Source organism: Heterodontus francisci, chromosome 30, assembly GCF_036365525.1.
Source record: "Heterodontus francisci isolate sHetFra1 chromosome 30, sHetFra1.hap1, whole genome shotgun sequence".
NCBI classification, from domain to species: domain Eukaryota; kingdom Metazoa; phylum Chordata; class Chondrichthyes; order Heterodontiformes; family Heterodontidae; genus Heterodontus; species Heterodontus francisci.
Window position 1 is genome coordinate 54,310,500 of NC_090400.1, and position 26,007 is coordinate 54,336,506.

General features: G+C 45.3%; 1 protein-coding gene across 1 annotated transcript in view; it reads left to right on the plus strand.

Annotated features, from left to right (window-relative positions):
* The window catches only part of LOC137346802 (2-(3-amino-3-carboxypropyl)histidine synthase subunit 1-like), a 252,585-nt gene that overhangs the window by 195,701 nt on the left and 30,877 nt on the right, over positions 1–26,007 (plus strand). The window contains exon 6 of the mRNA XM_068010675.1: positions 22,991–23,069. Within this exon, the coding sequence (XP_067866776.1) occupies positions 22,991–23,069 (79 nt within the window). The remainder of the gene's footprint in view (positions 1–22,990; positions 23,070–26,007) is intronic.

Consider the following 26,007-nt stretch of genomic DNA (forward strand, 5'->3'; position numbering starts at 1 on the left):
AGTCAAAATCAGGAAGTATAAATTGGAATATTTAATCCATTGTAAAATCATGAACAGAAAGCAAAACAGAGGGAAAGAAATATGGGATTGAGAGAAAGCGATAAAAGAGGCAGAAAGAAAAAGTTTTTTAAAATCTTTTTAAATCCCTAAAACTAATTAAATTACATAGGAATGAAACTCCACACTTGTAAAATTAAATTTTCAGAATCAGAGAGGTTGTTTGGCAGTAATTATCACTTACCGCACTGTTAAAAATTCACATACACCTGAATGTACCAGCCTTAACTTTTTCTGACGTGTTTAGTGGTAACAAGTGAGTAAGTACCACATTTTGCTCCCTTACATAGATTTCAATCCTGAGTCTGTGAGCGAGCTGCTGGTGTAGTGAAGCTTGGGGGATAGCCGGATAACATGGACAGCAACTCCCGGATATCCGCTTTAACTACACGTGTGGACTCCAGAGGTTGCCATTCAGTTTACTTCATAATAACAGTGAGCGCTGATAGTCATACCATCATTCTCAATGCAAAATCCAGGCCATGGGTTTGTCCATGATGTAGTTGGATGGCTGAACAGGCTCGAGGGGCTGAATGGCCTACTCCTGCTCCTGTGTTCCTATGACCCCTTCTGTTCTTTCTCTAATATCCCTCATTTCATTCTATCTCTGTCCTACCTGTCTGTGTTGTATATCTCTCCCTATTCCACCACTTTCAATTTTTGCTCTTTTTTTCACCACCTTTACATTCTTGCTGTCTCCTCTCTCTCTCTGGTTTCCCACTATATCCTCTTTCTCTTTGTTCTCTGTTCCATATTTTGTGTGTCTCTGTTTTCCGACACTCCATAGACTATTTTCCCTCCTCCCTCCCTCGCTGCTTGCCCTCACATAACTGGGGAAAGAATATCTTTTTTAAAAAAATCACCTGACAAAATTGCATTTAACAGGGGGGTAACCTGTGACCCTCATCGCTTGGAGAAGCTACTTTGCTGCAATTGTTTTTCACATAGGGTAGATCACGTTGTTAACAACTGTCTCCTGCTTCTTGCTGGCAGAGCTGGGTTAGATAGATGTCAGTTATCGAACTTTCTTCTCTTTCTTTTGAGTGCATTCCAGTGTGTAATGTATCCACTTAGTTAATTAAATTAATGCTGTGATTAAACAAATGGATGTATCACACAGTAGAACGAGGTGAACAGGAACAATACAGACAGCTAAATTACTGTAAGTATCTGTCGTAAATCAGAGGATTCATTACAAAGGGAGGGATCTTTGCTGCCCACTGTCACACGAAATACAAATGGCACATTTTAAGAGGTTAATACACTGAGGTGTTGAGGAAAAGCTGGATAAGAACATGAGGGTGAAAGGATCGGCTTTTTTTAATTCTTTCATGGGATGTGGGTGACACTGGCAAGACCAGCATTTGTTGCCCATCCTTAATTGCCCCTGACAGAGGGCAGTTAAGAGTCAACCACATTGCTGTGGGTCTGCAGTCACATGTAGGCCAGACCAGGTAAAGATGGCAGATTTCCTTCCCTAAAAAACATCAGATGGGTTTTTACAACAATTGATGATAGTTTCATGGGCACCATTACTGAGACTGGCTTTAAATTCCAAATTTTTATGAATTGAATTTAAATTTCACCAGCTGCCACAGTGGGCTTTGAACCCGTGTCTCCAGGGCATTAGCCTAGGCCCCTGGATTACTAGTCCAGTGACATTGCCACTACGCCACCACCTCCCCCCTGCTGATAGGCTTATATGAAGTAAAAGGCTCATGTGGAGCATATAAATAGCAGCACAGACCAGTTGGGCTGAATGGCCTGTTTCTGTGCTGTAAATTCTATGTAGATCCAGGGATTGGAGCATTGGGGTATCATGAAGAATGTGCTTCTTGTAATTTGTGTTCACCTTGAGAAATTCCTGTGACTAATCATTTTTTACACTCCTGATGTTGGGAAAGCCACTATATAAATGCAGGACTTTTTCTTTTACAGAAAGGAGAAACTGGGCGAACATTAGGGCGGCACAGTGGTGCAGTGGTTAACACCACAGCCTCACAGCTCCAGGGACCCGGGTTCGATTCTGGGTACTGCCTGTGCGGAGTTTGCAAGTTCTCCCTGTGTCTGCGTAGGTTTTCGCCGGGTGCTCCGGTTTCCTCCCACATCCAAAGACTTGCAGGTGATAAGTAAATTGGCCGTTGTAAATTGCCCCTAGTGTAAGTAGGTGGTAGGGAATATGGGATTACTGTAGGGTTAGTACAAATGGGTGGTTGTTGGTTGGCAAAGACTCGGTGGGCCGAAGGGCCTGTTTCAGTGCTGTATCTCTAAATTAAAAAAAAATTGGCAGTGGGGGGAGGAGGAGGTGATGGAAAGGTGTAGTGGGGTATGGTGGCATAGTGGTTATATTGCTGGACTAGTAATCCAGAGGCTTGGACTAATGATCTAGAGGCATGAGTTCAAATCCCACCATGGGAGCTTGGGAATTTAAGTTCAGTTATTTAATTAAATCTGGAATTGAAAGCTACTCTCAGTGATGGGTGACCATGAAACTACCAGATGGTCATAAAAACCCATCTGGTTCATTAATATCCTTTCGGCAAGGAAATCTGCTGTCCTCACCCCATTTGGCCTTTCTGTGACTCCAGACCCGTAGCAATGAACTGCCCTCTGAAATGGACCAGCAAATCACTGAGTTGAATTCCAGAAGGCGGCTCACCATCACCCTCTCAACTCAACTAGAGATGGGCAATAAATGCTGACATTGTCTGCTTCCTGTCCCAGTGACGCCCACATCCTGTGAATTAAATTTTAAAAAGGTTCAAAGTTGGAGAAGGGGCAGTCGGGGTGAATTCAAGGGATATGAGAAAATGGCTGACGTTGCAAGGGGAATTAATTGGAGCCGTGGAGGATCTTTCTTTGAGGGCTGATATAAAGTGAGGACTGAAAATCAGGACAGTGCAGAACAACATACCCTCTAATTTTTTTTTTTTTGCTGTGTGTGTGGGCAGCTTGTTTAAGTGCGCAGCTCTTTAAATGTTTTTGTGCGGTTGCACGCGCGTTGCACACTTAATTGGCTGTAAAGCACTTCGGACATCCTGAGGTGGTGAAAGGCGCTATATAAATGCCACTTCTTTCTAACTCATCACCATTCCCATTCCTATTCATTTCTCCTTCATGTGTTTATCTAGCTTCCCCTTAAATGTATTTCTGCTATTCACCTCAACCACTCCATGTGGTAGTGAGTTCCACATTCTCACCACTCTCTGGGTAAAGAGATTTTTCCTGAATTCCTTATTGAATTTAATAGTGACTGTCCTACATTTCTGGCCGTAAGTTTTGGAAGGTTCCGGCACAGCCTCCAGTAGACACAGGGTTGATTAGGGAACAAGCCAGCCGCCTTGTTCTATAATTTGTTCAAGGGCTCCTCTCGCAGACTAGAACACGCCAAAGTCGACAATGCAGAAATTAGTTAGATGTTTCATACTGAGCATCGATTCCGAATTCAAAATGCATTCTTGGAATATGTGACCCGTAAAGATTGGTTGGTTAGTGGTCACCAATCAGGCTGAGTAAAGTATATAATCTATCTCTTAAAGCCTTCAAAAGGAACTGACAAAAAAAACAAACGACGACTTCGATCCTTCTTTGCTGAGTACAGTCTTTTTTATTAAATACTGTGTCGCTGGGTTCGTGCAGTGGTCTGTGTCCTCTCTGCAGATGATCTGTGGGACGTTGCACTGTGTGAGCCAGTAAAGAGCAGACTACAGTCGAGCTTCCTGGCTTTTTGTATGAAATGTTAAATTGAGGCCATGTCTGCCCTCTTATACAGCCCCTACTCAGAAGACGAGTAGGGGGAGTCCTTCCCTGGTGTCCTGGCCAATATATATCCCTCAAGCAGGGTCACTAAGAAACAGATTTTCCAGTTACTATCTAGTTACTGTTGGTTGGATTTTGCTGTGCGTAAATTGGGTGCCACGATTCCCTGCAGTGACTGCACTTTGAAAAAGTACTTTATTGGTTGTCGCATGCTTTGGGATGTCCTGAGGTTGTGAAAGGCGATGAATGCAATGCTAATTGAGCCAGTCATTGCCCCAAACATTAGGCCAAACAAGACAGGGTTTGGTTCCATTAACATTGTCTATTAGTATAACTACTTTTAGTTTTGTACTGGATCGTGGTTGAAGAGACTTGCATTAATATAGTACCTCAGCATATCTGTTAGTAACACTCAAAATGTAATGTTACTGGTCTAGTAATCGAAAGGCCTGGACTAATGCCCCTCTGACAGTGCAGTACTCCCTCAATACTGCCCTTCCGACAGTGCAGCGCTCCCTCAGTACCGCTCCTCCGACAGTGCAGTACTCCCTCAATACTGCCCTTCCGACAGTGCAGCGCTCCCTCAGTACCGCTCCTCCGACAGTGCAGTAGTCCCTCAGCACTGTGCCTCTGACAGCATAGTGCTCCCTCAGTACTGCCCTTCCGACAGTGCAGCGCTCCCTCAGTACCGCTCCTCCAACAGTGCAGCACTCCCTCAATACTGCCCTTCCGACAGTGCAGCGCTCCCTCAGTACCGCTCCTCCGACAGTGCAGTAGTCCCTCAGCACTGTGCCTCTGACAGCATAGTGCTCCCTCAGTACTGCCCTTCCGACAGTGCGGCGCTCCCTCAGTACCGCTCCTCCGACAGTGCAGTGCTTCCTCAGTACTATATTGGAATGTCAACCATGATCTTTGTGTGCAAGTCTCTGGAGTGGGACTAGAACCCACAACTTTGTGACTCAGAGGTGAGAGTGCTACCCACTGAGCCACGGCTGACACCTCCGCTTCTTCCCCGACTGGTTTTACTTTGGGTACAACGTACAGCACAGGACCCTGAACAGCAAATGTTACCGAGGCCTCCCAGCTGAGTCAAGCAGGCAGTTCTGGTCACCGCATTATAGGAAAGATGTGATTGCACTAGAGAAGGTGCAGACAAGATTTACAGGATGTTGCTTGGACTGGAGAATTTTAGTTCTGAGGAAAGATTGGATAGGCTAGGGTTGTTTTCACTGGAGCAGCAGAGTCTGAGGGGAGAACTAATTGAAGTGTATAAAATAGAGGGATCTAGATAGTGTGGATAGGAAGGCCCTATACTCCATGGTTGAGGGGTCTGTAACAAGGGGGCAAAGATTTTGAGTAAGAGGTAGGAGGTTTAGAGGGGATTCGAGGGAAAAAATTTTCAAACAGAGGGTTGTGGGGATCTGGAACTCACTGCCTGAAAGGATGGTAGAGGCAGAAATCCCCATAACATTTTAAAAAAAACTTGGATATGCATTTGAAGTGCCTTAAACTACAAGGCTACAGAGCAAGAGCTGGAAAGTGGGATTCAGCTGGATGGCTACTAGTTGACATGATGGGCCAAATGGCCGCCTCCCGTGCTCTAAATTTCTTTGTTTCTTTGTCACCTCAGCCACTGACAAACAACACCTGCCACATAGCAGGAAGAAAGAGCCCCTCAATATTAACTCGCATTCCCTCCAGACGGAGAGAGTTAAACTTCCCTCTATTGTGTGTAGGAACTCATCAGGCTGGCCTGATTATGCCCCCTCCTCGTAACCCTGTCTTGTTTGGCCCAATGTTTGGACAGCGACCTGTGTTGAATTTAATAAAATTAGAACCCAGCCTTTCAGTGGGGTGATGTCAGGAAACACTTCTTCACACAAAGAGTAGTGGAAATCTGGAACTCTCCCCCAAAAAGCTGTTGAGGCTGAAAGGGGGGGATCGAGTGAAAAAATTCAAAACTGAGATTGATGGATTTTGTTAGGTAAGGGTGTTACAGGACAGCAATCCAAGGCGGGTAGATGGATACAGATCAGCCATGATCTAATTGAATGGCGGAATAAGCTGGAGGGGATGAGTGACCTCGTCCCGTTCCAATTCTTCTACATCTGAGCCTAGATGCTGTGGTTAAATCACCTGGGTGTTAAAGTTGCTATAGAGACCTTCAAAGAAGTGTAGCCTTCATGAAAGGTTCTTTGCCCAAACATTTTCTATTTGTTACATCTGAATGCTTCAGCGCACAGTCATAGAATCTTACAGCACAGAAGGATGGCCATTCGGTCCATCGAGCATACGCCAGCATGCAACTACGAGGCTCATTCTATCTCTTCTAACCTGAGCAAAATGAAAAATGATTCAAACGATGACGCTGCCTCTTGTTTTAATAAATTCCAATAGCTGGCTCGATTTTAACGGGGAAATTTAGAGAGCCTGTGGTAAAAAATCAATGCCAATTTCAGCAGGCCAGCCTCATCAGTAAGTGGGGATGAAGAGTAAGGTATCACCGGGAAGGGATGTACACGGTCTGGAAGCGTTCTGCATGCAGTTAACCCTTTCCACATTGTTACCTGGGGCAAGTATATTTGTTATGAATTTGGGCAAACATTTTCACGTTTAAATCTGGACAGTGGTTATCATCAGGGCTGTTTGACTGTAGGGGCATCACATCCGCACCCGATGCTCAAATGTGCGCACTTTCCGTTGTGGGGGTGGGAGCTGATGCTCACCAGCTAACAATCGGTAGCAGGACTGCTTCACCTGGTCGCGCTGAGGTCAACTGTACATTCACCCAGGCAGACTCCAGGGAGCAGTGCCGAGCTCCGTCAGTGGTCAGCAGGCCAGGGCTGGGCGGGCTGATGTGCCAAGGACTGATAGGAATGCTGGCTCACGTTCATGGATTCCCACTTCACAAATTCCCCTCTCAGCCAGAAAAGTCATGAGTCGGAAGGCCAGGGACTCCTTGAGAGGACAGCCTGTATCCACAGCCTGTGCTGCCCGCTGGGCGATGCGATAACTGCCCAGAGGTCTGTTGCTCAACACTTTTGCCTGTCTTTCATGCGACGATACCCTTGACCTTTCGCTTGTGACCTGCATCCCAGCACCCCGAGCGGAATCGTGGAAGCTAAACCCAGACTGTATCTAGACTATACTCCGATCAAGCTCAAATCAAACTTGGGTCACAGCCAGGGCGAATCCAGATTGAACCCAGATTATATTCAAATCAAACCCAGATTGTATCCAGTAACTTTCATGACCTTAAGACATGCCAAAGTGCTTTACAGCCAATGAAATACTTTCTGACGTGCAAAAATCCCACTGCAGTGTTGGTCAAGAATGTGATGCCCTATCTGGTCAAATAGCCAGTCAACATCCACTGATTGGAATTGTCCTTGGAGAACAGCCACTGGATGAGTTATCGGAGAGCAGCCAGTACCTGTGAACCTGAACCTCAGGAGCACTTTCAGCAGGAGACAGAGAGATAAATAACAATCTAGTTTGGTGTAAATTTGAAAATGTTCCAGTAAGACAGCCTTAAAATAGGCACAAGGCAGCATGAACAGAGGTTTGAGAGGGGGAGTCTCTCTGTGGAAATGTTTAGAAAATATCTTAGTCAAAAATAGTTCTAACGAGCTGTGACATAAGGTGGCTTTTTTTTTGTCTTGCTGTCGATCTGTTTGACTGAAGGAGCTGGGTGTAAGATGGGACTGGAGGTGACAGTGACAGAGTGACAGCAGCTGCTTGGTTGGAGCATCCTGTACTGAAGACTCTGATGTTAACCCCCTCTACCAAAGAGCCAGCAGGGGCACGATGGGTCAAATGACCTCCTTCTGTGCTGTAGGGTTCTATGTAAAACTGGAAGGGGGTTTTCTTCTAAATTAAATTTAACTGGCAGACAAATGTCATCACAGTTGTCAACTGCACCATTTTTTTTGCATCTGGATGAAGGGATGACATCACTCATGATTGTGCGCCAAACTGTACTGGAGGACCTCTTGGTAACTGAAGATGAAAGAAGCTCAGTTCTGACCCCTGACCTTCGTTAGTTATGTAAACAGCAACGCTGCAGCCTCACTGTGTTGTGGCGAGTTCAGAGAGGGTTATTAGGTCAGCGTTTAGAGGTTGGTGAGGGGGAGAATGGGATGGGAGTGATGGAGTCACCAGTTCCCGCAACGCAGAAATCCAGTTACAGTTCCCACGTAGCTGTTTGTATAGCCTATGGAAAGGAGGAAAGAGCCAAGCATTGGCATAACGCCTTCTGCACTCTTGGGAGATCACAGAGTGTCTCCAGGTCAGTGTAAGTGCAAACACAGCAGCTGTTTTTGCACACAGTAAGATCCTGCAAGCAGCGACTGAGACAGAAAAACGGAGGAAGCATGGCCATAGTTCCCTGATATGTGCTCCCAACTAGTGATGCTCCACTCCCAGAGCATGTCACCGGATATCTATCAAGAAACGGTCACAACAAAAATCGGAGTGATGGAAGTAGAGAAGCAAAGTGTGAACACTTAAAGAGCAGAACTTCCACTTTTTAATAAATATTTTGGAACATCTCTGCAATGAACTGGCGTGCTGGAAGCTCAGCTGGCTTGTCTGGTGTCAGCTGTGGCTCAGTGGGTAGCACTCTCCCTCTGAGTCAGAAGGCCGTTGGATTAATTCACACTCCAGAGAATTGAGTACAAAATCTTGGCTGACACTCCCAGGGCACTACTGAGGCAGTACAGTTGAAATGTCTAGCCCTCTCAAGGATTAAAACAAAGAAAAGATCCTATAGCACTACTTCGAAGAAGAGTAGGGGAGTTTTCCCCGATGTCCTGGCCAATATTTATCCTTCAAACAACATCACTACAAAAAAAGAGTAGCTGGTCTTTGTCACATTGCTATCGTGGGAGCTTGCTGTGCACAAATTGGCTGCTGAGCTTTTTTATTAATTCATTGGATGTGGGCGTCACTGGCTAGGCCAGCATTTACTGCCCTAATTGCCCTTGAGAAGGTGGTGGTGAGCCGTCTTCTTGAACTGCCAATGTTGGTACACCCACAGTGCTGTTCGGAAGGGAGTTCCAGGATTTTGACCCAGCGACACTGAAGGATTGGCGATATAGTTCCAAGTCAGGATGGTGTGTGATTTGGAGGGGAACTTGTCGGTCAGTGGTGTTTCCATGCATCTGCTGCCCTTTTCCTTCTAGGTGGTAGAGGTCGCGGGTTTGGAAGGTGCTGTTGAAGGAGCCTTGGTGAGTTTCTGCAGTGCATCTTGTAGATGGTACACACTGCTGCCACTGTGCGTCGGTGGTAGAGGGAGTGAATGTTTAAGGTTAAATCACAACTACGACTACACTTCAAAAAGTACCTTATTGGCTATAGAGCACATTGAAAAAAGAAAGACTTGCATTTATATAGCGCCTTTCACATCCTCAGAACTTCTCAAAGTGCTTTTCAGCCAATGAAGTACTTTTGAAGTATAGATAGACACTAGTGTAATGTAGAAAATGCGGCAGCCAATTTGTGCACAGCAAGCTCCCACAAATAGCAGTCTGATAATGACCAGATAATATTTTTTGTGATGGTTATTGAGGGATAAATATTGACCAGGAAATCAGAGATAACTCCCCTGCTCTTCTTCAAAACAGTGTCATGGGATTTTTTATATCCACCTAAGCAGGCAAGTGAGGCCTCGGTTTAGCATCCCATCTAAAAGACGGCATCTCCGACAGTGCAGCACTCTCTCAGTACTGCACTGGAGCGCCAGCCTTGATTTTTGTGCTCAAGCCCTGGAGTGGGATTTGAACTTGGAACCGTGTGACTCAGAGGCGAGAGTGCTATACCAACTGAGCCAGGGCTTTTGGGATATCCTGAGGCTGTGAAAGGCGCTATATAAATGCACTGTTCTTTTCTTTTTACAATAATGGCCCTTCAGTTTTGGGGAACAGAGTTGCGAAGAAATGGCTGGATGTTTGGGAGATCACCGATCCTTTTACTGATTGTTGTGTATCCACAGCATAAGCATTGTGGGACCCACACGAAGGGCCCACAAGGGTGTCGCACGGGAGTGACCAGCCCAGCAGTAGGAGGCGCCATGCTGGGTCGGGGGGTTGCAGAGAGAGAGAGAGTTTAACATCTTCCAACCCTGGCAAACATTTCCTCTCTTCTGAGAACAATATCCATTAAGTAAAAAAAAAATTGCAAAAGCAAAAAAGTTACAAGAAATGATGATATGGAGATATTACGAGGCAATCCACCAGACTACATTTGAAGGATTTACTGTGCTGTGGGAGATTCTAGCAGATAGTTAAAGTTTTATAGGCATCGAGTGAACTGCCAGGAGATTGTGCGTTTTATGAAGAGACATCAGTCCATCAGTTGTAAACTGGAATATGAAGCAATCACCTGTAAGCCCTCCAATATCATTGAACAGTAGGGATCCGGAGCTGTGCTGGCAGAGGCTGCAATCTGCACATGGACTATATATAGAAACAAACCGACAGTGTGAAGAACCCCCTGCTGTTCCTCAGTAATGGAGAACATGTTACTGATCATCTTAGATCTCAGCGCTTGCAACAGGCAGTCTGAAGCCTTAACTTGAAAAGTATGACATCTTTAAAACAAAGTGAAGCAACTCAATTAGGCAGTAAGAGCTGTATCACACAGACACAAGCAATAATACCTGGGAGTTCCATACAGCCTCGTGGTTCTGGATTCTCCTAACACCAAGCTCCTGGAGTAGCCAAGAATCCCCTGGGTCCCAAACCTCAGAGAGAGATCAGATGGGCGAGATGCGGGAAAGGGTATGAGACACAGGGCAATGGGTGAGATACGGGTCTGGGTGTGAGACATGGGGCAGTGGGTGAGATACGAGGCAATGGGTGAGAGATAACGGGACAGAGTGTGAGGTATGGGATAGTGTATGAGATATGTGACATGGTGTGAGATACAGGACAGAGCACAAGTGCAGTATGTGAGACATTCGATGTCCCACCATTCTGTGCAACCCTTATTTCAGGAAGCCAACAACACCAGTGCAGGTCTCTCGCACCTTGCAATGGTGTTTTGTAAAACCCCAGTTGTTTATCAGTCCCTTCAATCCTGGGCCATTTTGGTGACTTGGAACACATTTCGAACCTATTTCTTACCGTTATCATGTTTATATTGGTACTGTGATTATTTTAGCCAGTGCTTGACAGTTGGCTTTAATGTATTTTCATAGATTCCAGTCTGTCCTAACATAATACCGTGTTCGCCCATTAAACCTAAATGCAGCAGACAGAGGAAATTAAACCCATACAGTTATTTTGGCCATACTGCCTGTCAGTTTTTTCCAATATAAATGCCTGCGTCCACATTTATAATGAAAACTCCCTATGTAAACCAGTCATGGTGTGATTATAGCCTCCTACCAGTGGTGGTACTGTAACATCTCAGTTTTGGATTCCCCCACCTCCTCCAACCATCTCTACTTCCTGGCTTCCAGAGTTACTGCAGGTTTTTTCAAAATATTATTAAAAATATGGGATGAATGTATGAATTGAAATGAGGGGTTGATTTATGTCTCTGCATCCTGGTCCAATTATCCTCTGCCCTTTAACCCACTTTCATCAAGTCTTGTCTCTCCTGTGCAATGCCACAACAACTTGACTGCCATTGTATAATCTTAATATTAGAGGGAAGACTGCAGGTGTTAAGAACAGTATAAGATCAAATTACAGGCATTTAAGAACTCCGGTGTCTTAAAGGCTTTTAAAAAATATTTATTTGATCAAATTAAGAGCTTCGTGGTAGCTAAGTGGCTGTATAATGTCCAAGCGGTGTCTTAAGTACATGAAATTTTGCACTGACAATAATGAAGTTAATTTTAAAATGATTTATAATACAGTCGTTTAATTGCAAGTTATATCAAGAGAGCTTACTGGAGATTTTTTTTAATAACTTTGTGGCAATCATATTAAAATCATTGCCGAAGGGTTTACCGTCTAGCCAGTTGGGTTATAAATTTATTACAGTACAATCAAGATGTCCAATTTGTTTCTTTCTCATTAGCAGCCAGTGAATGATTTGGAAACGTCCTCAGATTGTCAATTTTTTTAGCGGGAGGTGGGGTACCGGGCAGGAAAGGATAAGCAGTGACTGCAATTTGAGAGTGGAATTTTAAACTGGGCTCATTTCTCAAAAGACAGAATAAACTAGCCACTGCTGGAATGAGCCCTGGCCCAATTTATGTGATACTCTGCAGTCAAAGTTAATCCCAGCCCAATTCCACATCTTTTCTGAAGCAGACTGAGCCTGCGATAAGGAGTGCCGTATTTCCCCGGAGCCTGAAATTAATAGACTTAACGTGCAGCCTCCCAATTGGAATAATTTGCCCCATTTGGAGTGTCGCTGTTAAGTTCTCCCTGTGTACTGCACATTCTTTGTGAAATTCTTTGCAAAACTCAAAAAAAAATGGGATTCTGTTGCTAATGATGAGTGTGGTGTGTGTTGTGCTTAGTGCGTGCAAGGATAAGTCATAGAGTCATTAAGACACAGAAAGAGGCTGTTAGGCCCATCGAGTCCATTCTGGTGTGAGGTGTTGCACGGGGTAGGTGTTAAGGTACCATGTCCAGTGAGTGTGAGGTGTTGTTCATTGTGACTTGGAATAGTTCATTTCCTTCATTGAATTGGAAAAAAATAAACTTACACTGTTCCTAGTTTGGCCTGGATCAGTATATCGACATCCGATCAATTCTATCCACACATTTTTCATTAGAATCCTCAAATAAGTTGTTTCAGTGTTGCTGCTCCTCTTCCCCACCCTGTCGAATTTCGGTATCCCATTGTGCTGCCTTCCCCCCAACCCAACATCCCCAGGTTCTGCCTGTGCTCAACCCCTTTGTGCATTTGTTTTGCATCTTTCTGGCCTGCTGTGCAGCTCCCTCCCCTCCCTTCACCCCCGCCATTGGTGGCAGAGCTTGTCCCAGCTCTCTGGAACCTGCTTGAATTGCCACCCCACCACTCACCTTACCAGCCTCTGTGAAGTGCCTTAGGGCATTAAAGGCATTATATAAATGCCAGCCACTGTCCATGTCAGTCCTTTCCCGCTCTGTATTACCCACTCCACCCCTGCATATTTATTCACAGCTAGAGCTGTAGGTTTTGCCCAGTACTCAGTCGAGAGTCCTGGCCTGCTTCATTTTATTGTCCTCTGCCTTTTTAGGCCTCTATTCCTAAAATGCTGTCACTCAAGGGGGTTTGATTCCAAGTGCTGTTATCACAAGGGAGTATTTTTAATATGCATTCTTGACATGTGGGCATTGCTGGGAAGACCAACATTTGTCGGCCATTGCTAGTTGCCCTGAGAAGGTGGGTGGGTCGTCTTCTTGAACCACTAGAGCTAGTGGGGTATTTTTGGTATTTTGTAAAGTTGTAAACTGGATTTTTCTAACTGTTCAGAATAAACAAGAAATTTTGAACCCTGGCTTTATTCATAATGTGGGTGTCACTGGTAGGGCCAGCATTTGTTGCCCATCCCTAATTGCCCTTGATAACTGAGTGGCTTACTAGGCCATTTCAGAGGGCAGTTAAGAGCCCATCACCGTGCTGTGGGTCTGGGTTCACATGTAGGTCAGACCAGGTAAGGACGGCAGATTTCCTTCCCTAAAGGACATTAGTGAACCAGATGGGTTTTTACAACTATCCAGTAGTTTGATGGTTACCATTACTGAGACTAGCTTTTTATTCCAGATTCATTTAATTAACTGAATTTAAATTTCCCCATCTGCTGTGTGCGATTTGAACTGATGTCTCCAGATTATTTGTCCAGGCCTCTGAATTACCAGTCCAGTAATATAACCAGTACCATACCCATCAACTGGAGTAAGGTGTTCAATTCTGGACACCATGAGGAAGGACATCAAGCTTGATAGAGGATGCAGAAGAGATTTACAAGCATAGTACCAGGGATGAAGGGCTTCATTTATGTGGTGAGACTGGAGAAGTTGGGATTGTTTTTCCTCAGAACAGAGAAGGTTAAGGAGGAATTTAATAGAGGTATGCAAAATTATGATGGATTTTTATAGAGTAAATAAGAAGAAACAGTTTCCAGTGGCAGAAGGGCCAGTAACTAAAAGACGCAGATTTAAGATAATCGGGGAAAAAAGCAGTGGGGAGGTGAGGAGAGATTCTATTACACAGTGAGTTGTTGTGATCTGGAATGCGCTGCCTAAAAGGGAGGTGGAAGCAGATTCAATTGTAACTTTCAAAAGGGAACCAAGCAATTACTTAGCCAAGGAAACGTTTGCAGGGTGATGGGGAAAGAACAGGGGGAGTGGGACTAATTGGATAGCTCTTTCAAAGAGTCAGCACAAGCACGATGGGCGGAATGGCCTTCTGTGCTGTGAGATTCCATGCCGTTAATAGAGATAAGAACTGGAAGAGATGTAAAATGGGCTGCAGGTGCGCTAACACCTGTATTGCATGATCACTCAAAACCAAAATCTTCTGCTGGAATTAAGACTATATGTTGACTTCAGAGAAAATGGAGTTAACGAGCAGGTGGAATTCAGCCCCTATTTTAAAGACATGCGTTCAGTTCCGTGGTTATATTTCCACTATAAATTCTCGTGTACATGGTGTCATGGAAACTGCCTATCCTCTATGTGACACACTAACACTTGAAGAATAAAGGTTGACAGAAGGAAAGGAGGCTTTCTGTGTTTCTGACCATTCACAATGGCAGGGATATTGTGTATTTGCCACAGACATTAGTGAAAATGGGCCTTGAAAGATTTGATGGTGTATCATTTGCATTGATTGTGAATGTAGAGGAATAATTAACGTTATCAGTGAGTGAAAATAGGGATAAATCTCCTTTATGTACTTACAATAGTGTAAATGAATAATAGGAACATTTGACTCTTTAAAAAATGATCCACTTAACTGGGATATACAGGCAGTTATTATGAAATCATGAATGTTGTCAAGATTAGTTCAGTACTTGAAGACTTAACAATATTTATTCAGTACATTGAGAGGTATTTGTAATGAATAAAATTGCTTTGGGGAAATTTGTTGCTAAGTGAGTTATGCTCATGTACGTGAAACTACCAGGCTGTGTACCGCACGGTATCAATCATGGATCAGAGCAGATCACCATTCACTCATACAAAGGTCATCCCTCCACATTGTAACCTCAGTGCCACTGTGCACCCCTCCCATCCCACCCCATCCAGAGACACTCTCTGCACAACAATCCTCGTCAGCTGTTTTTTGTCAGTAACCTTTCCATGCTGTCTTGCAGATCGATAAACTTTGACCTATGTGAGTGCAAACGGTTACAGTACTTTCTGATGCAACGTGGATCTTAAAGGAACAGTCTGCTTGCTGTAGTACTGTCTCCGCGCACCCACCCACACACCCAGCCACCCACACACCCATCCACCCACACACCCACTGTTATGCCCAGCTCACACATTCACACACTGACCCACCCACATATTCTGACACATTCACATTTGGCCGCAGACACACACACTCACACTCTCACTCACAAGTTCACACACCCATACTCATTCCCACCAGCACACGCGCACTCATTCCCAGTCACTCACATTCGGACCCAAACACCCATAGACTCACACTCCCTCCCCCATTGTCACGTGCACTCTGATACTGCAACCAATGCACTCCCAGACACACTTGCGCACACACACACACACACTCGCACTCACACCAACACAATCATTTACATCCCCCTCCATGCTGTGTCCGCATTCACGCACACATACCTACTTGCGTACACGTTCACCATACACTCACTCCCACCAACGGGCCCTTTTCCATCCATCAACACATTGTTCAACGCACGCTCACGCACACTCACCCGGACCCTAACCCTAACCCACACTTTTAAGTCCCACACACACATGCACACATTTTAATCATTTGTGGGCTGGCACCAGAACAAATAAAGAGGCCAGGAAAGCTGTTAAATGTCATAACATATGAACGTACAAACATACGAATTAGGAGCAGGAGTAGGCCACTCAGCCCCTCGAGCCTGCTCCGCCATTCAATAAGATCATGGCTGATCTGACTGTAACCTCAACTCCACATTCCCGCCTACTCCCGATAACCTTTCACCCCCTTGCTTATCAAGAATCTATCTACGTCTACCTTAAAAATATTCAGACACTCTGCTTCCATTGCCTTTTGAGGAAGAGAATTCCAAAGACTCACGACCCTTTGAGAGAAAAAATTTCTCCTCATCTCTGTCTTAAATGGGTGACCCCTTATTTTTAAATAGTGACCCCTAGTTCTAGATTCTCCCACAAGGGGAAACATCCTATTCACATCCAGGACCCCTCAGGATCTTATATGTTTTAATCAAGTCGCGTCTTACTCTTCTAAACTCCAACGGATAAAAGCTTAGCCTGGCCAGTCTTTCCTCATAAGGCAACCCACCCATTCCAGGTATTAGTCTAGTGAACCTTCTGTGAACTGCTTCCAACGCATTTACATCCTTCCTTAAATAAGGAGACCAGTACTGTACACAGTATTCCAGATGTGGTCTCACCATTGCCCTTTACACCTGAAGCATAACCTCCCTATTTTTGTATTCAATCCATTGATCACTACTGCCCGATGCTAAAGGTGGAAGTGCCACCCGTACCTGGTCTGATCTGCAGGCGACTCCTGCCCTCTATGTATCTTGAGTCTCTGACCTGAGTAACTGATCTGGGCATTCTGATTTAGGATATATCCACTAATGAGGCAACAGCACCAAAATAGCAACTTCCAACCCGCCACAGCTCTCACAGGCCGAAACAGTGACTAAGAAATAGAAATAAAAGACTTGCGTTTATATAGCACCTTTTAATGAAGTAAAATGTCGCAAGATGCGTCACAGGAGAAATTATCGGGCAAAAAACCGAGCCACTCAAGGAGATATTAGGGCGGATGACCAAAAGCCTGATCAAAGAGGTAGGTTTTAAGGAGCATCTGAGAGAAGGAAGAGAGAGGTAGAGAGGTTTAGGGATGGAATTCTAGATCTTGGGGCCCAGGCAGCTGAAGGCACCAATGATGAAGGGAAGAAAATCGGGGCTGCGCAAGAGGCCAGAACTGAAGGAACACGGCGATCTCAGAGGGTTGTAGGGCTAGAGGAGGTTACGGAGTTGGGGATAGTGAAGGTCATGAGGCAACAGTGGTGAGCAGGCCGCAGTGAAGATTATGGAGGCAGAGCAGGCGAGACTGACATGAAGTGGGAGAACCCTAGCTGAAGCAATACAGAGAACAAGAAATGTCAATAGGAAACAGTGCACGTGTTGCCAGTATTCAAAGGTCTGTGCTTAAGACTTGAAGTGGAATTATATAGAATTTTACAGCTCAGAAACAGGCCTTTCAGCCCAACTGGTCTATATTAGTGTTTATGCTCCACACGAGCCTCCTCCCATTTCAACTCACACTATCCACATATCCTTCGATTTCTTTCATCCTTATGTGGTTGTCTGGCTTCCCGTTAAATGCATCTATACCGAGGCTGTTGACACTGGAGGACAGAAGGCTAAGAGTAGATTAAATAGGTTTTTTTTAAAGGGTTTAATATATTTAATACCGGGGAGTCAGTGATGAAGTCCATTAATTTAAATTTGCCACTGAGTTGAGGAGTGAGTTGTTGGAGGATGGAATGCTTTGCCACACGAATAATTGAAGCAGAGACTATTCCCTCTTTCATTGCATAATATCTCAAACCAGAGGAAGATATCAGGGTAACTGGCAGGGAATGGGGCAGTTTTGGATTGCTCGAGTAAAGACCCTCGAAGGACACAGTGAGCCAAACGACTTTCCTCCTGCACTTTTACCTCTATAGTTTTCCAGTAAATTCATGCTGACTAACTCTGCCTCCAACATCTTCACTGCTTCAGTAGACGTTTTATTAAAAAAGTAAGTTGGACATGATATTTTCCTGTGATTCTGCCTGACACGAAACTGATTTAATTAACGTGCGGGCCACTAGCTAGTTGCGGCTAGCAAACATATCAAGGAATATCCGCAGGCTATTTTCAGTACGTCTTCTGCTTCTCCAGTCAAAGCACTGACGAGTTACTAGATGTTTCCGTCATGTCAGGCTGTTAAACAACTACTGAGCTACAGGACCCACTGAGCGCCGGCACTGATTCCCCAGTCTCCTATCCTGTAAGTGGACACAGATTCTCACGTGATAAATTGAACTGTGTTTCCTCGTATTGTTGGAAGCTACTTTTGTATCAAAGAAGGAACTTGCATTTATATAGTGCCTTTCTCGACCATGAGGCGTCCCAAAGTATTTTTTACAGCCAATGACGTACTTTTGAAGTGCAGTCACCATTATAATGTAGCAAACGTGGCAGCCAGTTTGTGCACAGCAAGCTCCCACAAACAGCAATATGATAATGATCAGATAGTCTGTTTTTTTTTTAAGCAGTGTTGTTTGATGGATAATTATTGGCCAAAACACAGGGGAGAGCTCCCATGGTCTTTTTCAAAATGGCGGTGCAGAGTTTTTTACATCTTGGTTGAACATCGCATCTGAAGGACGGCACCTCCAACAGTGCAGCACTCACTTAGCACTGCACTGAAACGTCAGCCTGGATCATGTGCTCAAGCCTCTTGGAGTGAGACTTGACCCCACGACCATCTGAGCACACAGCCCAGGCTGAAACTCCAGCACAGTACTGAGGGAGTGCAGCAATATTTATCCCTCAACCAACATCGCTGAAGAAAAAACTGGTCATTTTCACATTGCTGTTTGTGGGAGCCTGCTGTGTGCAAAATGACTTGTGTTTCCTACATTGCAAAAGTGACTACTCTTCAAAAGTACTTGATTGGCTGTAAAGCACTCTGGGACGTCCTGAGGTCGTGAAAGGTGCTATATAAATGCAAGTTCTTTCTTACCTACAATGCTGGAACTGCCTCAGTGCTGCACTGGTGTCAGCCAAGATTAACTGCTCAAATCCATAGTGGGGCTTGAATGCAGAACCTACTGACTCACTGGTGATGATAATACCAACTGAGCCAAGCTGACCGGCTGTTTAGACAGTGCAGGGCTTACATGTAACAGGACTTGAGTTTCCATTACTATGGATAGTGGGTAAATCACACAGGAACAAGGCAGACATGGCTCTGTGCTGTCACAGTGGCACTTGTAATTTTTTTTGGTCAATTGTTTTGTGTTACCTGAAGAGGGAACTCATGTTTCCTGTTAATTAACAGCACAGTTTCAATCAATATGCTGTCAAACCACTCAGCTCCCTCACCCCTCCCCCCACCCAATAGTTCAGAGACCTCTAACAGATCCATTTGCCTTGTGTCAGCTTGCTTCCTATTCAGGAGACACACAAGTTACAGACATCCAACAGCGCTGACTTCGAAGAACATTAACCAAATATTTGTGGTGCTTATTGATCTCTGAAAATCTCAGCTGTTTATTCTTCCCCTCTTTGCATGAAAGCAGTTGTCAGTGTCTGTTACAGCCTGGTACCTGGGCAGTCTGTTACAGCCTGGTACCTGGGCAGTCTGTTACAACCTGGTACCTGGGCAGTCTGTTACAGCCTGGTACCTGGGCAGTCTGTTACAACCTGGTACCTGGGCAGTCTGTTACAACCTGGTACCTGGGCAGTCTGTTATAACCTGGTCTCCTGTACACTGGGGAGACCTAACGCAGACTGGGTGATCACTTTGCGAAACACCTCCATTCAGCCTCCAAGCACAACCCCGAGCTTCCTGTCGCTTGTCATTTTAATTCTCCACGTTCCACTCTGACCTTTCTGTCCTTGGCTTGATACAGTGTTCCAGTGAAGCTCAACGCAAGCTGAAGAAGCAGCACCTCTTCTTTCGGCTTGGCATTTTACAGCCTTCCGGACTCGACATTGAGTTCAACAATTTCGCATCATAACCTCTGCTACCATTTTGCTTTGTGTTTTTTTTTGCTGGTTTTTTTTTTTGCTCTCTTTCGCTCTCGTTTCCTTTACATTGCGTTCAGACGGCAGCTATTTAGGATCTTGCCATTCACACCTCCTCTAGACACATCTTTTGTTTCTTTACTTGTCCCATTACCACTCCCTTTGGCTTTGTATCATGAGGCCTTTTGTCATTTCATTTCTCCTGCCCTCCACCCTATCACAGACCTTCCCTTTTGTTCTTCTTCCCGCCCCCCCCCCCCTCTTCACTTGCTCAAAACCTATTACATTTCTAACTTTGCCCACTTCTGATCTAAGGTCACAGACCTGAAACGTTAACTCTCTTTCTCTTGCCACAGATGCTGCCAGATCTGCTGAGTATTTTCAGCATTTTCTGTTTTTAGTTCAGATTTTTGTCTTCTGCAGTATTTTGTTTTTGTGCTATAACCTAGTGCCCAGAAGGTCTGTGCTCATCTAGCTCCCAGACAGTCTGTTATACGCCAATGCTTGCACAGTCCCAATGAGCTGCCTGAAGGGAGGGTCACTTCCTGCGCTTGGGATTAAGATAATTTATGCTCAAATGCCTAAAACCCCACTAACGTGGGGCAAGGACAATGACAAACTCCAAATATACATTCGCACTTAACCCTGATGTTGTACATCCCAGGAGTACAGTACTAACCATTGTGTGTATTGAAATAATTCTTCAGTTCTCAATCTTTTCCTCACTCCACATCGACTCTCATCCCCTTTCCAGCAGGTGTCGTTGGACAGGGATCTGGAGTTCTCCCAGGTTCCCTCTCTCTAGTCCAGGGACGCAGAAATTAATTGTAGCATCCTGCCGTCAAAGGCTCAGTTGCCAAGGGCAACATTCAAGGTGACACCTCATCATGCAGACTGTAGCTTTGTATTTTTACACTCGCGTCCAAAAAACATTGTCCTATTTGTACAATTCCACTGAGAAAGATGACCCCAGTGAACCTGGCATTTGTAGAGTGTAGATTAATGCCAGGTTAAGCCTCTGTAATTTCACTGAAAATACCTTCTGAAATGTGGTGCCTCTGCTGACTATTTATTCTGAATGATACTTGTCTCAGAAGTAGTACCAGCCTGGTGTGCGTGACGCTGCATAGATACAGTCTGATGTGCCAGGAAAGGAAGCAGCAATGAGACGGAAATAGAAAATGCTGGAAACAACACAACAGGTCGGTCAGCCTGTGAAAGGGGGAAGAGGCCAGATAGTGGCTGGTTTGAGGTCCTTCATTGAATTATTGGGGAAAGCAGGTGGTTCCTTTATCAGACTGAACAAAAAGACAGGGGAAGGTCACTCAAAGGTCACTGATGAAGCTTACTGAATACAACAACGACTTGCATTTATGTAGCACCTTTAGCGTAGTAATACTTCCCAAGGTGCTCCACAGGAGCAATATTCAGGCAAAATCGGATTCTAGCCCACATCATAGCATAATGAGGACAGGAGCCCAAAAGCTTGGTCAAAGACGGAGGTTTCAACCCGGGTGTTAAAGGAGAGAGAGAGAAGTAGAGATCCAGAGAGGAAATTCCAGAGCTTAGGGCCAAGGCTGCTGATAGTGAGCCGATGGAAATTGGGGATGTGCAAGAGGCCAGAATTGGAGGAAAGTGGAGTTATCGGAGGGTTGGAGGAGTTTATAGAGATTGGGAGGCAGTATGCCGGCACTGTGCAGCACAGCATAGAGACCATCTAATGGTTGTCACTTGGATCAACCTCACCTAGTTTAGTTTAAATGGAGGGATTACTGATATTGATCTCCTTGGTGGTAAAGACACCACATTAAGCCCGACTGAGCAGAAGGGCCAGATTCGTGTCCAGGTCTGTGATCAGTTATTGCTGTCACTGCTCCAGAAATAAGGGAGGAGGTGGGGGTATGGGGGAAACATCCAGGAGATTCCAGCTCCTGATTGCAATCCAGTGACTCATGTTCAAAAACACACGTGTTTGGACATCGAGCAAGAGCGGGTGATGCCTTTGCAGTTAAACAGCCAGTTAGAATGCAGTCCAAGAAGCTCGGCCCACGTGCTTGTGAAAACTCACCCCTACCAGGAGAGAGGAGGGGAGGGAATTTTCAGAATTGAAATATAAAAATGGATGAATCACCCCACTAACTGGCTCTGGTTGTGATGGATGCTCCCTGTGCAAGAGCACAGGATTAGAGCCATAACTCAAACAAATATAATCTCCTCCTAACGGCTCCCATAAATAGTACCAGTGTGCCTACAACCAGAACACACAAAACAGGGCAATAAAGGATCAAACAAGCCCCCGGCCTGGGGTAAATAGTAAGATATTGTGTGTTTCCTCTGTGTCCAGTAACTTTGCAGACAGTCAGTATAAAATATTCAGGAGCTGCCTGCTCGCAAGGTTGTAGCACTAAAAATGATTTACTGCCTGATTACAGTTGGCACCATTAAATTAGCCTCTGAAATATTTTGTGTCTGCAGGAAGCTGGTTGATTCCGTGACAGTTTTCAACATCCAGCTTCCTTCTCAGCACTGTCTCCTGCCCCTGTCTGGGGAAAGAGGCGGGGTACGTGCGGACGTTGCAAAACCTCACCGTCCCCCCTCCCCAAAGTCACTGGCGAGTTCAGGGCCGGACTTGGGGAACGGTTGCAGTTTGCTGGGCCACTCCTGCGTTTGGATGTGTGGGAGCGTAACGCTGAGGACCAGTCACAACCTGGGGGGAGTCATATCCCTACAAGGAGGGAGGGTCCCCTATCCCTGTAACCTCCTACAGCCCTCCAAGATCTCTGTGCTCCTCCAATTCTGGACTCTTGTGCATCCGCTGCTTCCTTCATCTCACCATTGGTGGCCATGTCTTCAGCCCTGTTAACACTGGAATTCTCTGCCTAAACCTCTCCGCCTCTATCTTCTCCTTTAGTTGCTCCTTAAAACCTCCCTCTTTTACCAAGCGTTTGGTCACCTGTCCCCAGGTCTCCTCCTTTGGTTTGGTGTCAAGTTTATATCTGATTTATGCTCTTGTGAAACGTCTTGGGATGTTTTTTTAATTTAAAGGCTATATTTAGATGCGAGTTGTTACTGGAGTTGAGATTTAATTTATCATTTTTAATAAAGGTCTTTGCATTCATAGCTCGTAACTCACTGTTATTACGATGTCTTGGGATTTATTACGTTAAAGGTGCTAGATAAATACAAGTTGTTGTTATTGTTGTCTGTGCGATATCGTTCACAGTTCTGCTAACGAGACCTTGGCTAAGTGTGGGGCTGTGCTCTTTCTCTAGGTGGGTGCAGGTCGCCTGTCCGAGACTTTCCATTGACTGGGGAAAGGCTTTTTCCAAACCCCTGCTCACTCCGTATGAGGTAAGTGACCAGGTTAACAGGCTAGCTACGGGATCAGGTGCTGCGAAAGTCTGCTGTGTACTATGGAGATGGCGCTAGGGTCTGCTAGGATCTCAGTGGGCACCAGGGTCAGCTTTCTGTGGTATCTCGCATAGATCAGTGAATTGTAATCACAGAATAATACAGCATGGAAGGAGGCCACTGGGCCCATTGTGTCTGTGCCAGCGATCCCAATGGGAAGGGACATACAACCCACCAGTAGCCGCTGCTCATTTCTCGAGTGATTCATTTCGAAGAGGGAGTCGCATCCAGCACTGTTGATTCTCCTTCTCCCTCAAGCTGTTGATCCTGGGGTGAATGCCAGCAGCCCTCCTTTGGTAAGTCACCCAAGTGGCTATTCTCCAGGTGTGAACCTTAGCAGTGTGTGCTCTAAGCTGTTTGACTGAGGTAGGCATCACACATGGTCCAGATCCTGTCCTCACCTGAGATCCACAAACATCGACCAGCAGGGGGTCACTGGACAGCGATCAGAGGTGGGAAGTCAGGCTGATCTTCCCCTACCTAGCCCAGGGAACGCCGACGTCAATAGCAGCGACCCTTATACTGGTACACTAGATAGGATCAGCGAACTTAACACAGGCCAGGGATCGATACTGGCCTTTTGGACAGGCAGATTACTGCAGATTTGTGCCAGGTTATTCGAGGAGATCCAGTTCATTTTTTAAAAAGTGCTTTTGCATCTCATTCCAACAAACTTCCTTCTTACAATGAAAAAAAAAACAGTTTTCTCTGGTCTGGGCAGGAAACTCCGTTAAAGAAGGAACAGGAATTCAGAGTTCAATAATGTCAACTGTCTGATCAGTATCTCAATGAGATGTAACCCTCGCCATCTCCTGTGGTGACAATGGAAGCTCTTCCTGTCTCTCAAGGGAGAAGGACCGGCAACCTTCTCTGTCCCCTGCCAGCTCTCACTCCCGTGACGTGGTTCAGAATGTTAGCTGTCACTCGCAAAAACAGAAGGGTCAGGAAACCTCCACTGACCCTCCCCCCTAGGTTTGCCAACCCTCCAGGATTGCCCTGGAGTCTCCAGGAATTTCTAGGAGAAAAATCGCCCAGGCATTAAAAACAAATTGTGTGTTTCTTTCATTTTCTTTGAATACTTTATTAATTGCAACAAATATTGGAGATGGGTTAGGGTGGGGGGTTTGGTGCATCAAGAATCATCCATTCAGGTAACACAGAGTCTGTTCATTTTCCAATTGATGTGGAAAGGCTATTTTGGGATCTTGCTGTGCACATATTGGCAAATGCGCTTCCTACATTACAACAGCGACTACACTTCAGAAGTACCTCATTGGCTGTAATGCACTTTGGGACATCCTGAGGTCATGAAAGTCGCTATATAAATGCAAGACGCTTCTTTAAGGCTGGGCTGCGTGGGGGATGGACATGTCAGGCGACCAATGGCAGGTGGGTGGAGATGGGGCAGTTGAGATCATGTGATGAAACTTGCTGGGATATGTTGGCAACCCAATCTGTTTCCTCCCTCCACATTCTCCCAAACTATGTGTTGGGTCTTGAGATGGTGACTGACTGTGTTTGTGGTATGTTTCTTGTTTGATAAAAGCTGTTGCACCTTGCGCTAGAGCAAGCTAGTCACAAGGGGACGGTGCGAGCTTGGTGTCACCTGTGGAACTGTGTGGCCAACCTGAGTTAGGGTTCCAACTCTGGTTGGACATATTCCTGGAGGTGGTATCACATGACATCCTGCTGCCAGTGCCCCACCCCCACACACTTGCCATTGGTCACCCAACATGCCCATCTTCCTAGTGTCCCGCCTTCTCTTACCAATTGGAAAACAAATATCCTTCGATACCTGATTGGATGATTCTTGACTGTCAATCAAACAGTCCTTCCCACCTCCCCATGTTTGATACTTTTATAATTAGCAAACAAACAAGTTCAAAGAAGTCCCAATGGTTTTTCTCCTGGGTCGCAGCGGTTGTCCTGGAGATTCATCTTTAATTCCTGGAGACTCCAGGGTAATCCTGGAGGGTTGGCAACCCTAATCTGAGCGGATTAGCCCCCACCCTCTCCACATAGCCCATGATGCAGTCTGCGCTCTCCAGTGCTGTCGAGCTAACAGCAGTCGCATGTGTGAACAGGTTGCAGCAGATGCGACAGGGAGTCCAAGAAAGGGAAAGGGACGAATATATGTTTTTTTTTCAAAAATTACTTGGAAACAAACAAATGCAAAAGGAAGATCGAATGCAACACGGCATCACGACATCAATCAGCAAAGAGAGCATCGATTGCTAAATAATACAGGGGAAATAACACAATTGTAATTTGCAGCAAACAATTGATAATTAAGCTTTAACCGCACACAGAGAGGAAATGAAATAAAAAGATTAATTATATCAATTATTCAGGATAAGGCTATCTATGAGAGAGAGAGAGAGAAATCAGCCAGGAGGCCAGGTTCATTCATTATATCTACTGCCTGTGCTGCTTAAGAATAAAGGTCACATAAGGAGTCCTGATCCACTCTGATAAGTGGTTTAAATCCTCGGCAGTGACGCTGACCTTTCACCATCTCTCATGACTCTCAGTCTCCAGCACAAACCATTCTTCAACTCGTAATTGGGACAAGATGCAAGAAGTGCAGCAGGCCCCCAAAAATAGACGTCCCCCCCAGGACAGCTGATGCGGCTGTCCACTTGGTGAAAGCAGCCCGAGACGGGACAGTAACATTCTGAACAAGGATGCACGGAGGGCGAAAGCTTTCATGTTCTGCATTTTCCCCACCTGGGCAGCTCCTAGGAAACCCTCACAATTCCTATCACTTAGAGAATCGCATCGATACAGGTCTGGGACTCAGCCAAACCTCTCACCTGGGGCAATAGGGAATAAAATGATGAAACATCCAAATGGAAGACAGTGAGTGTTAAAGCGAGTG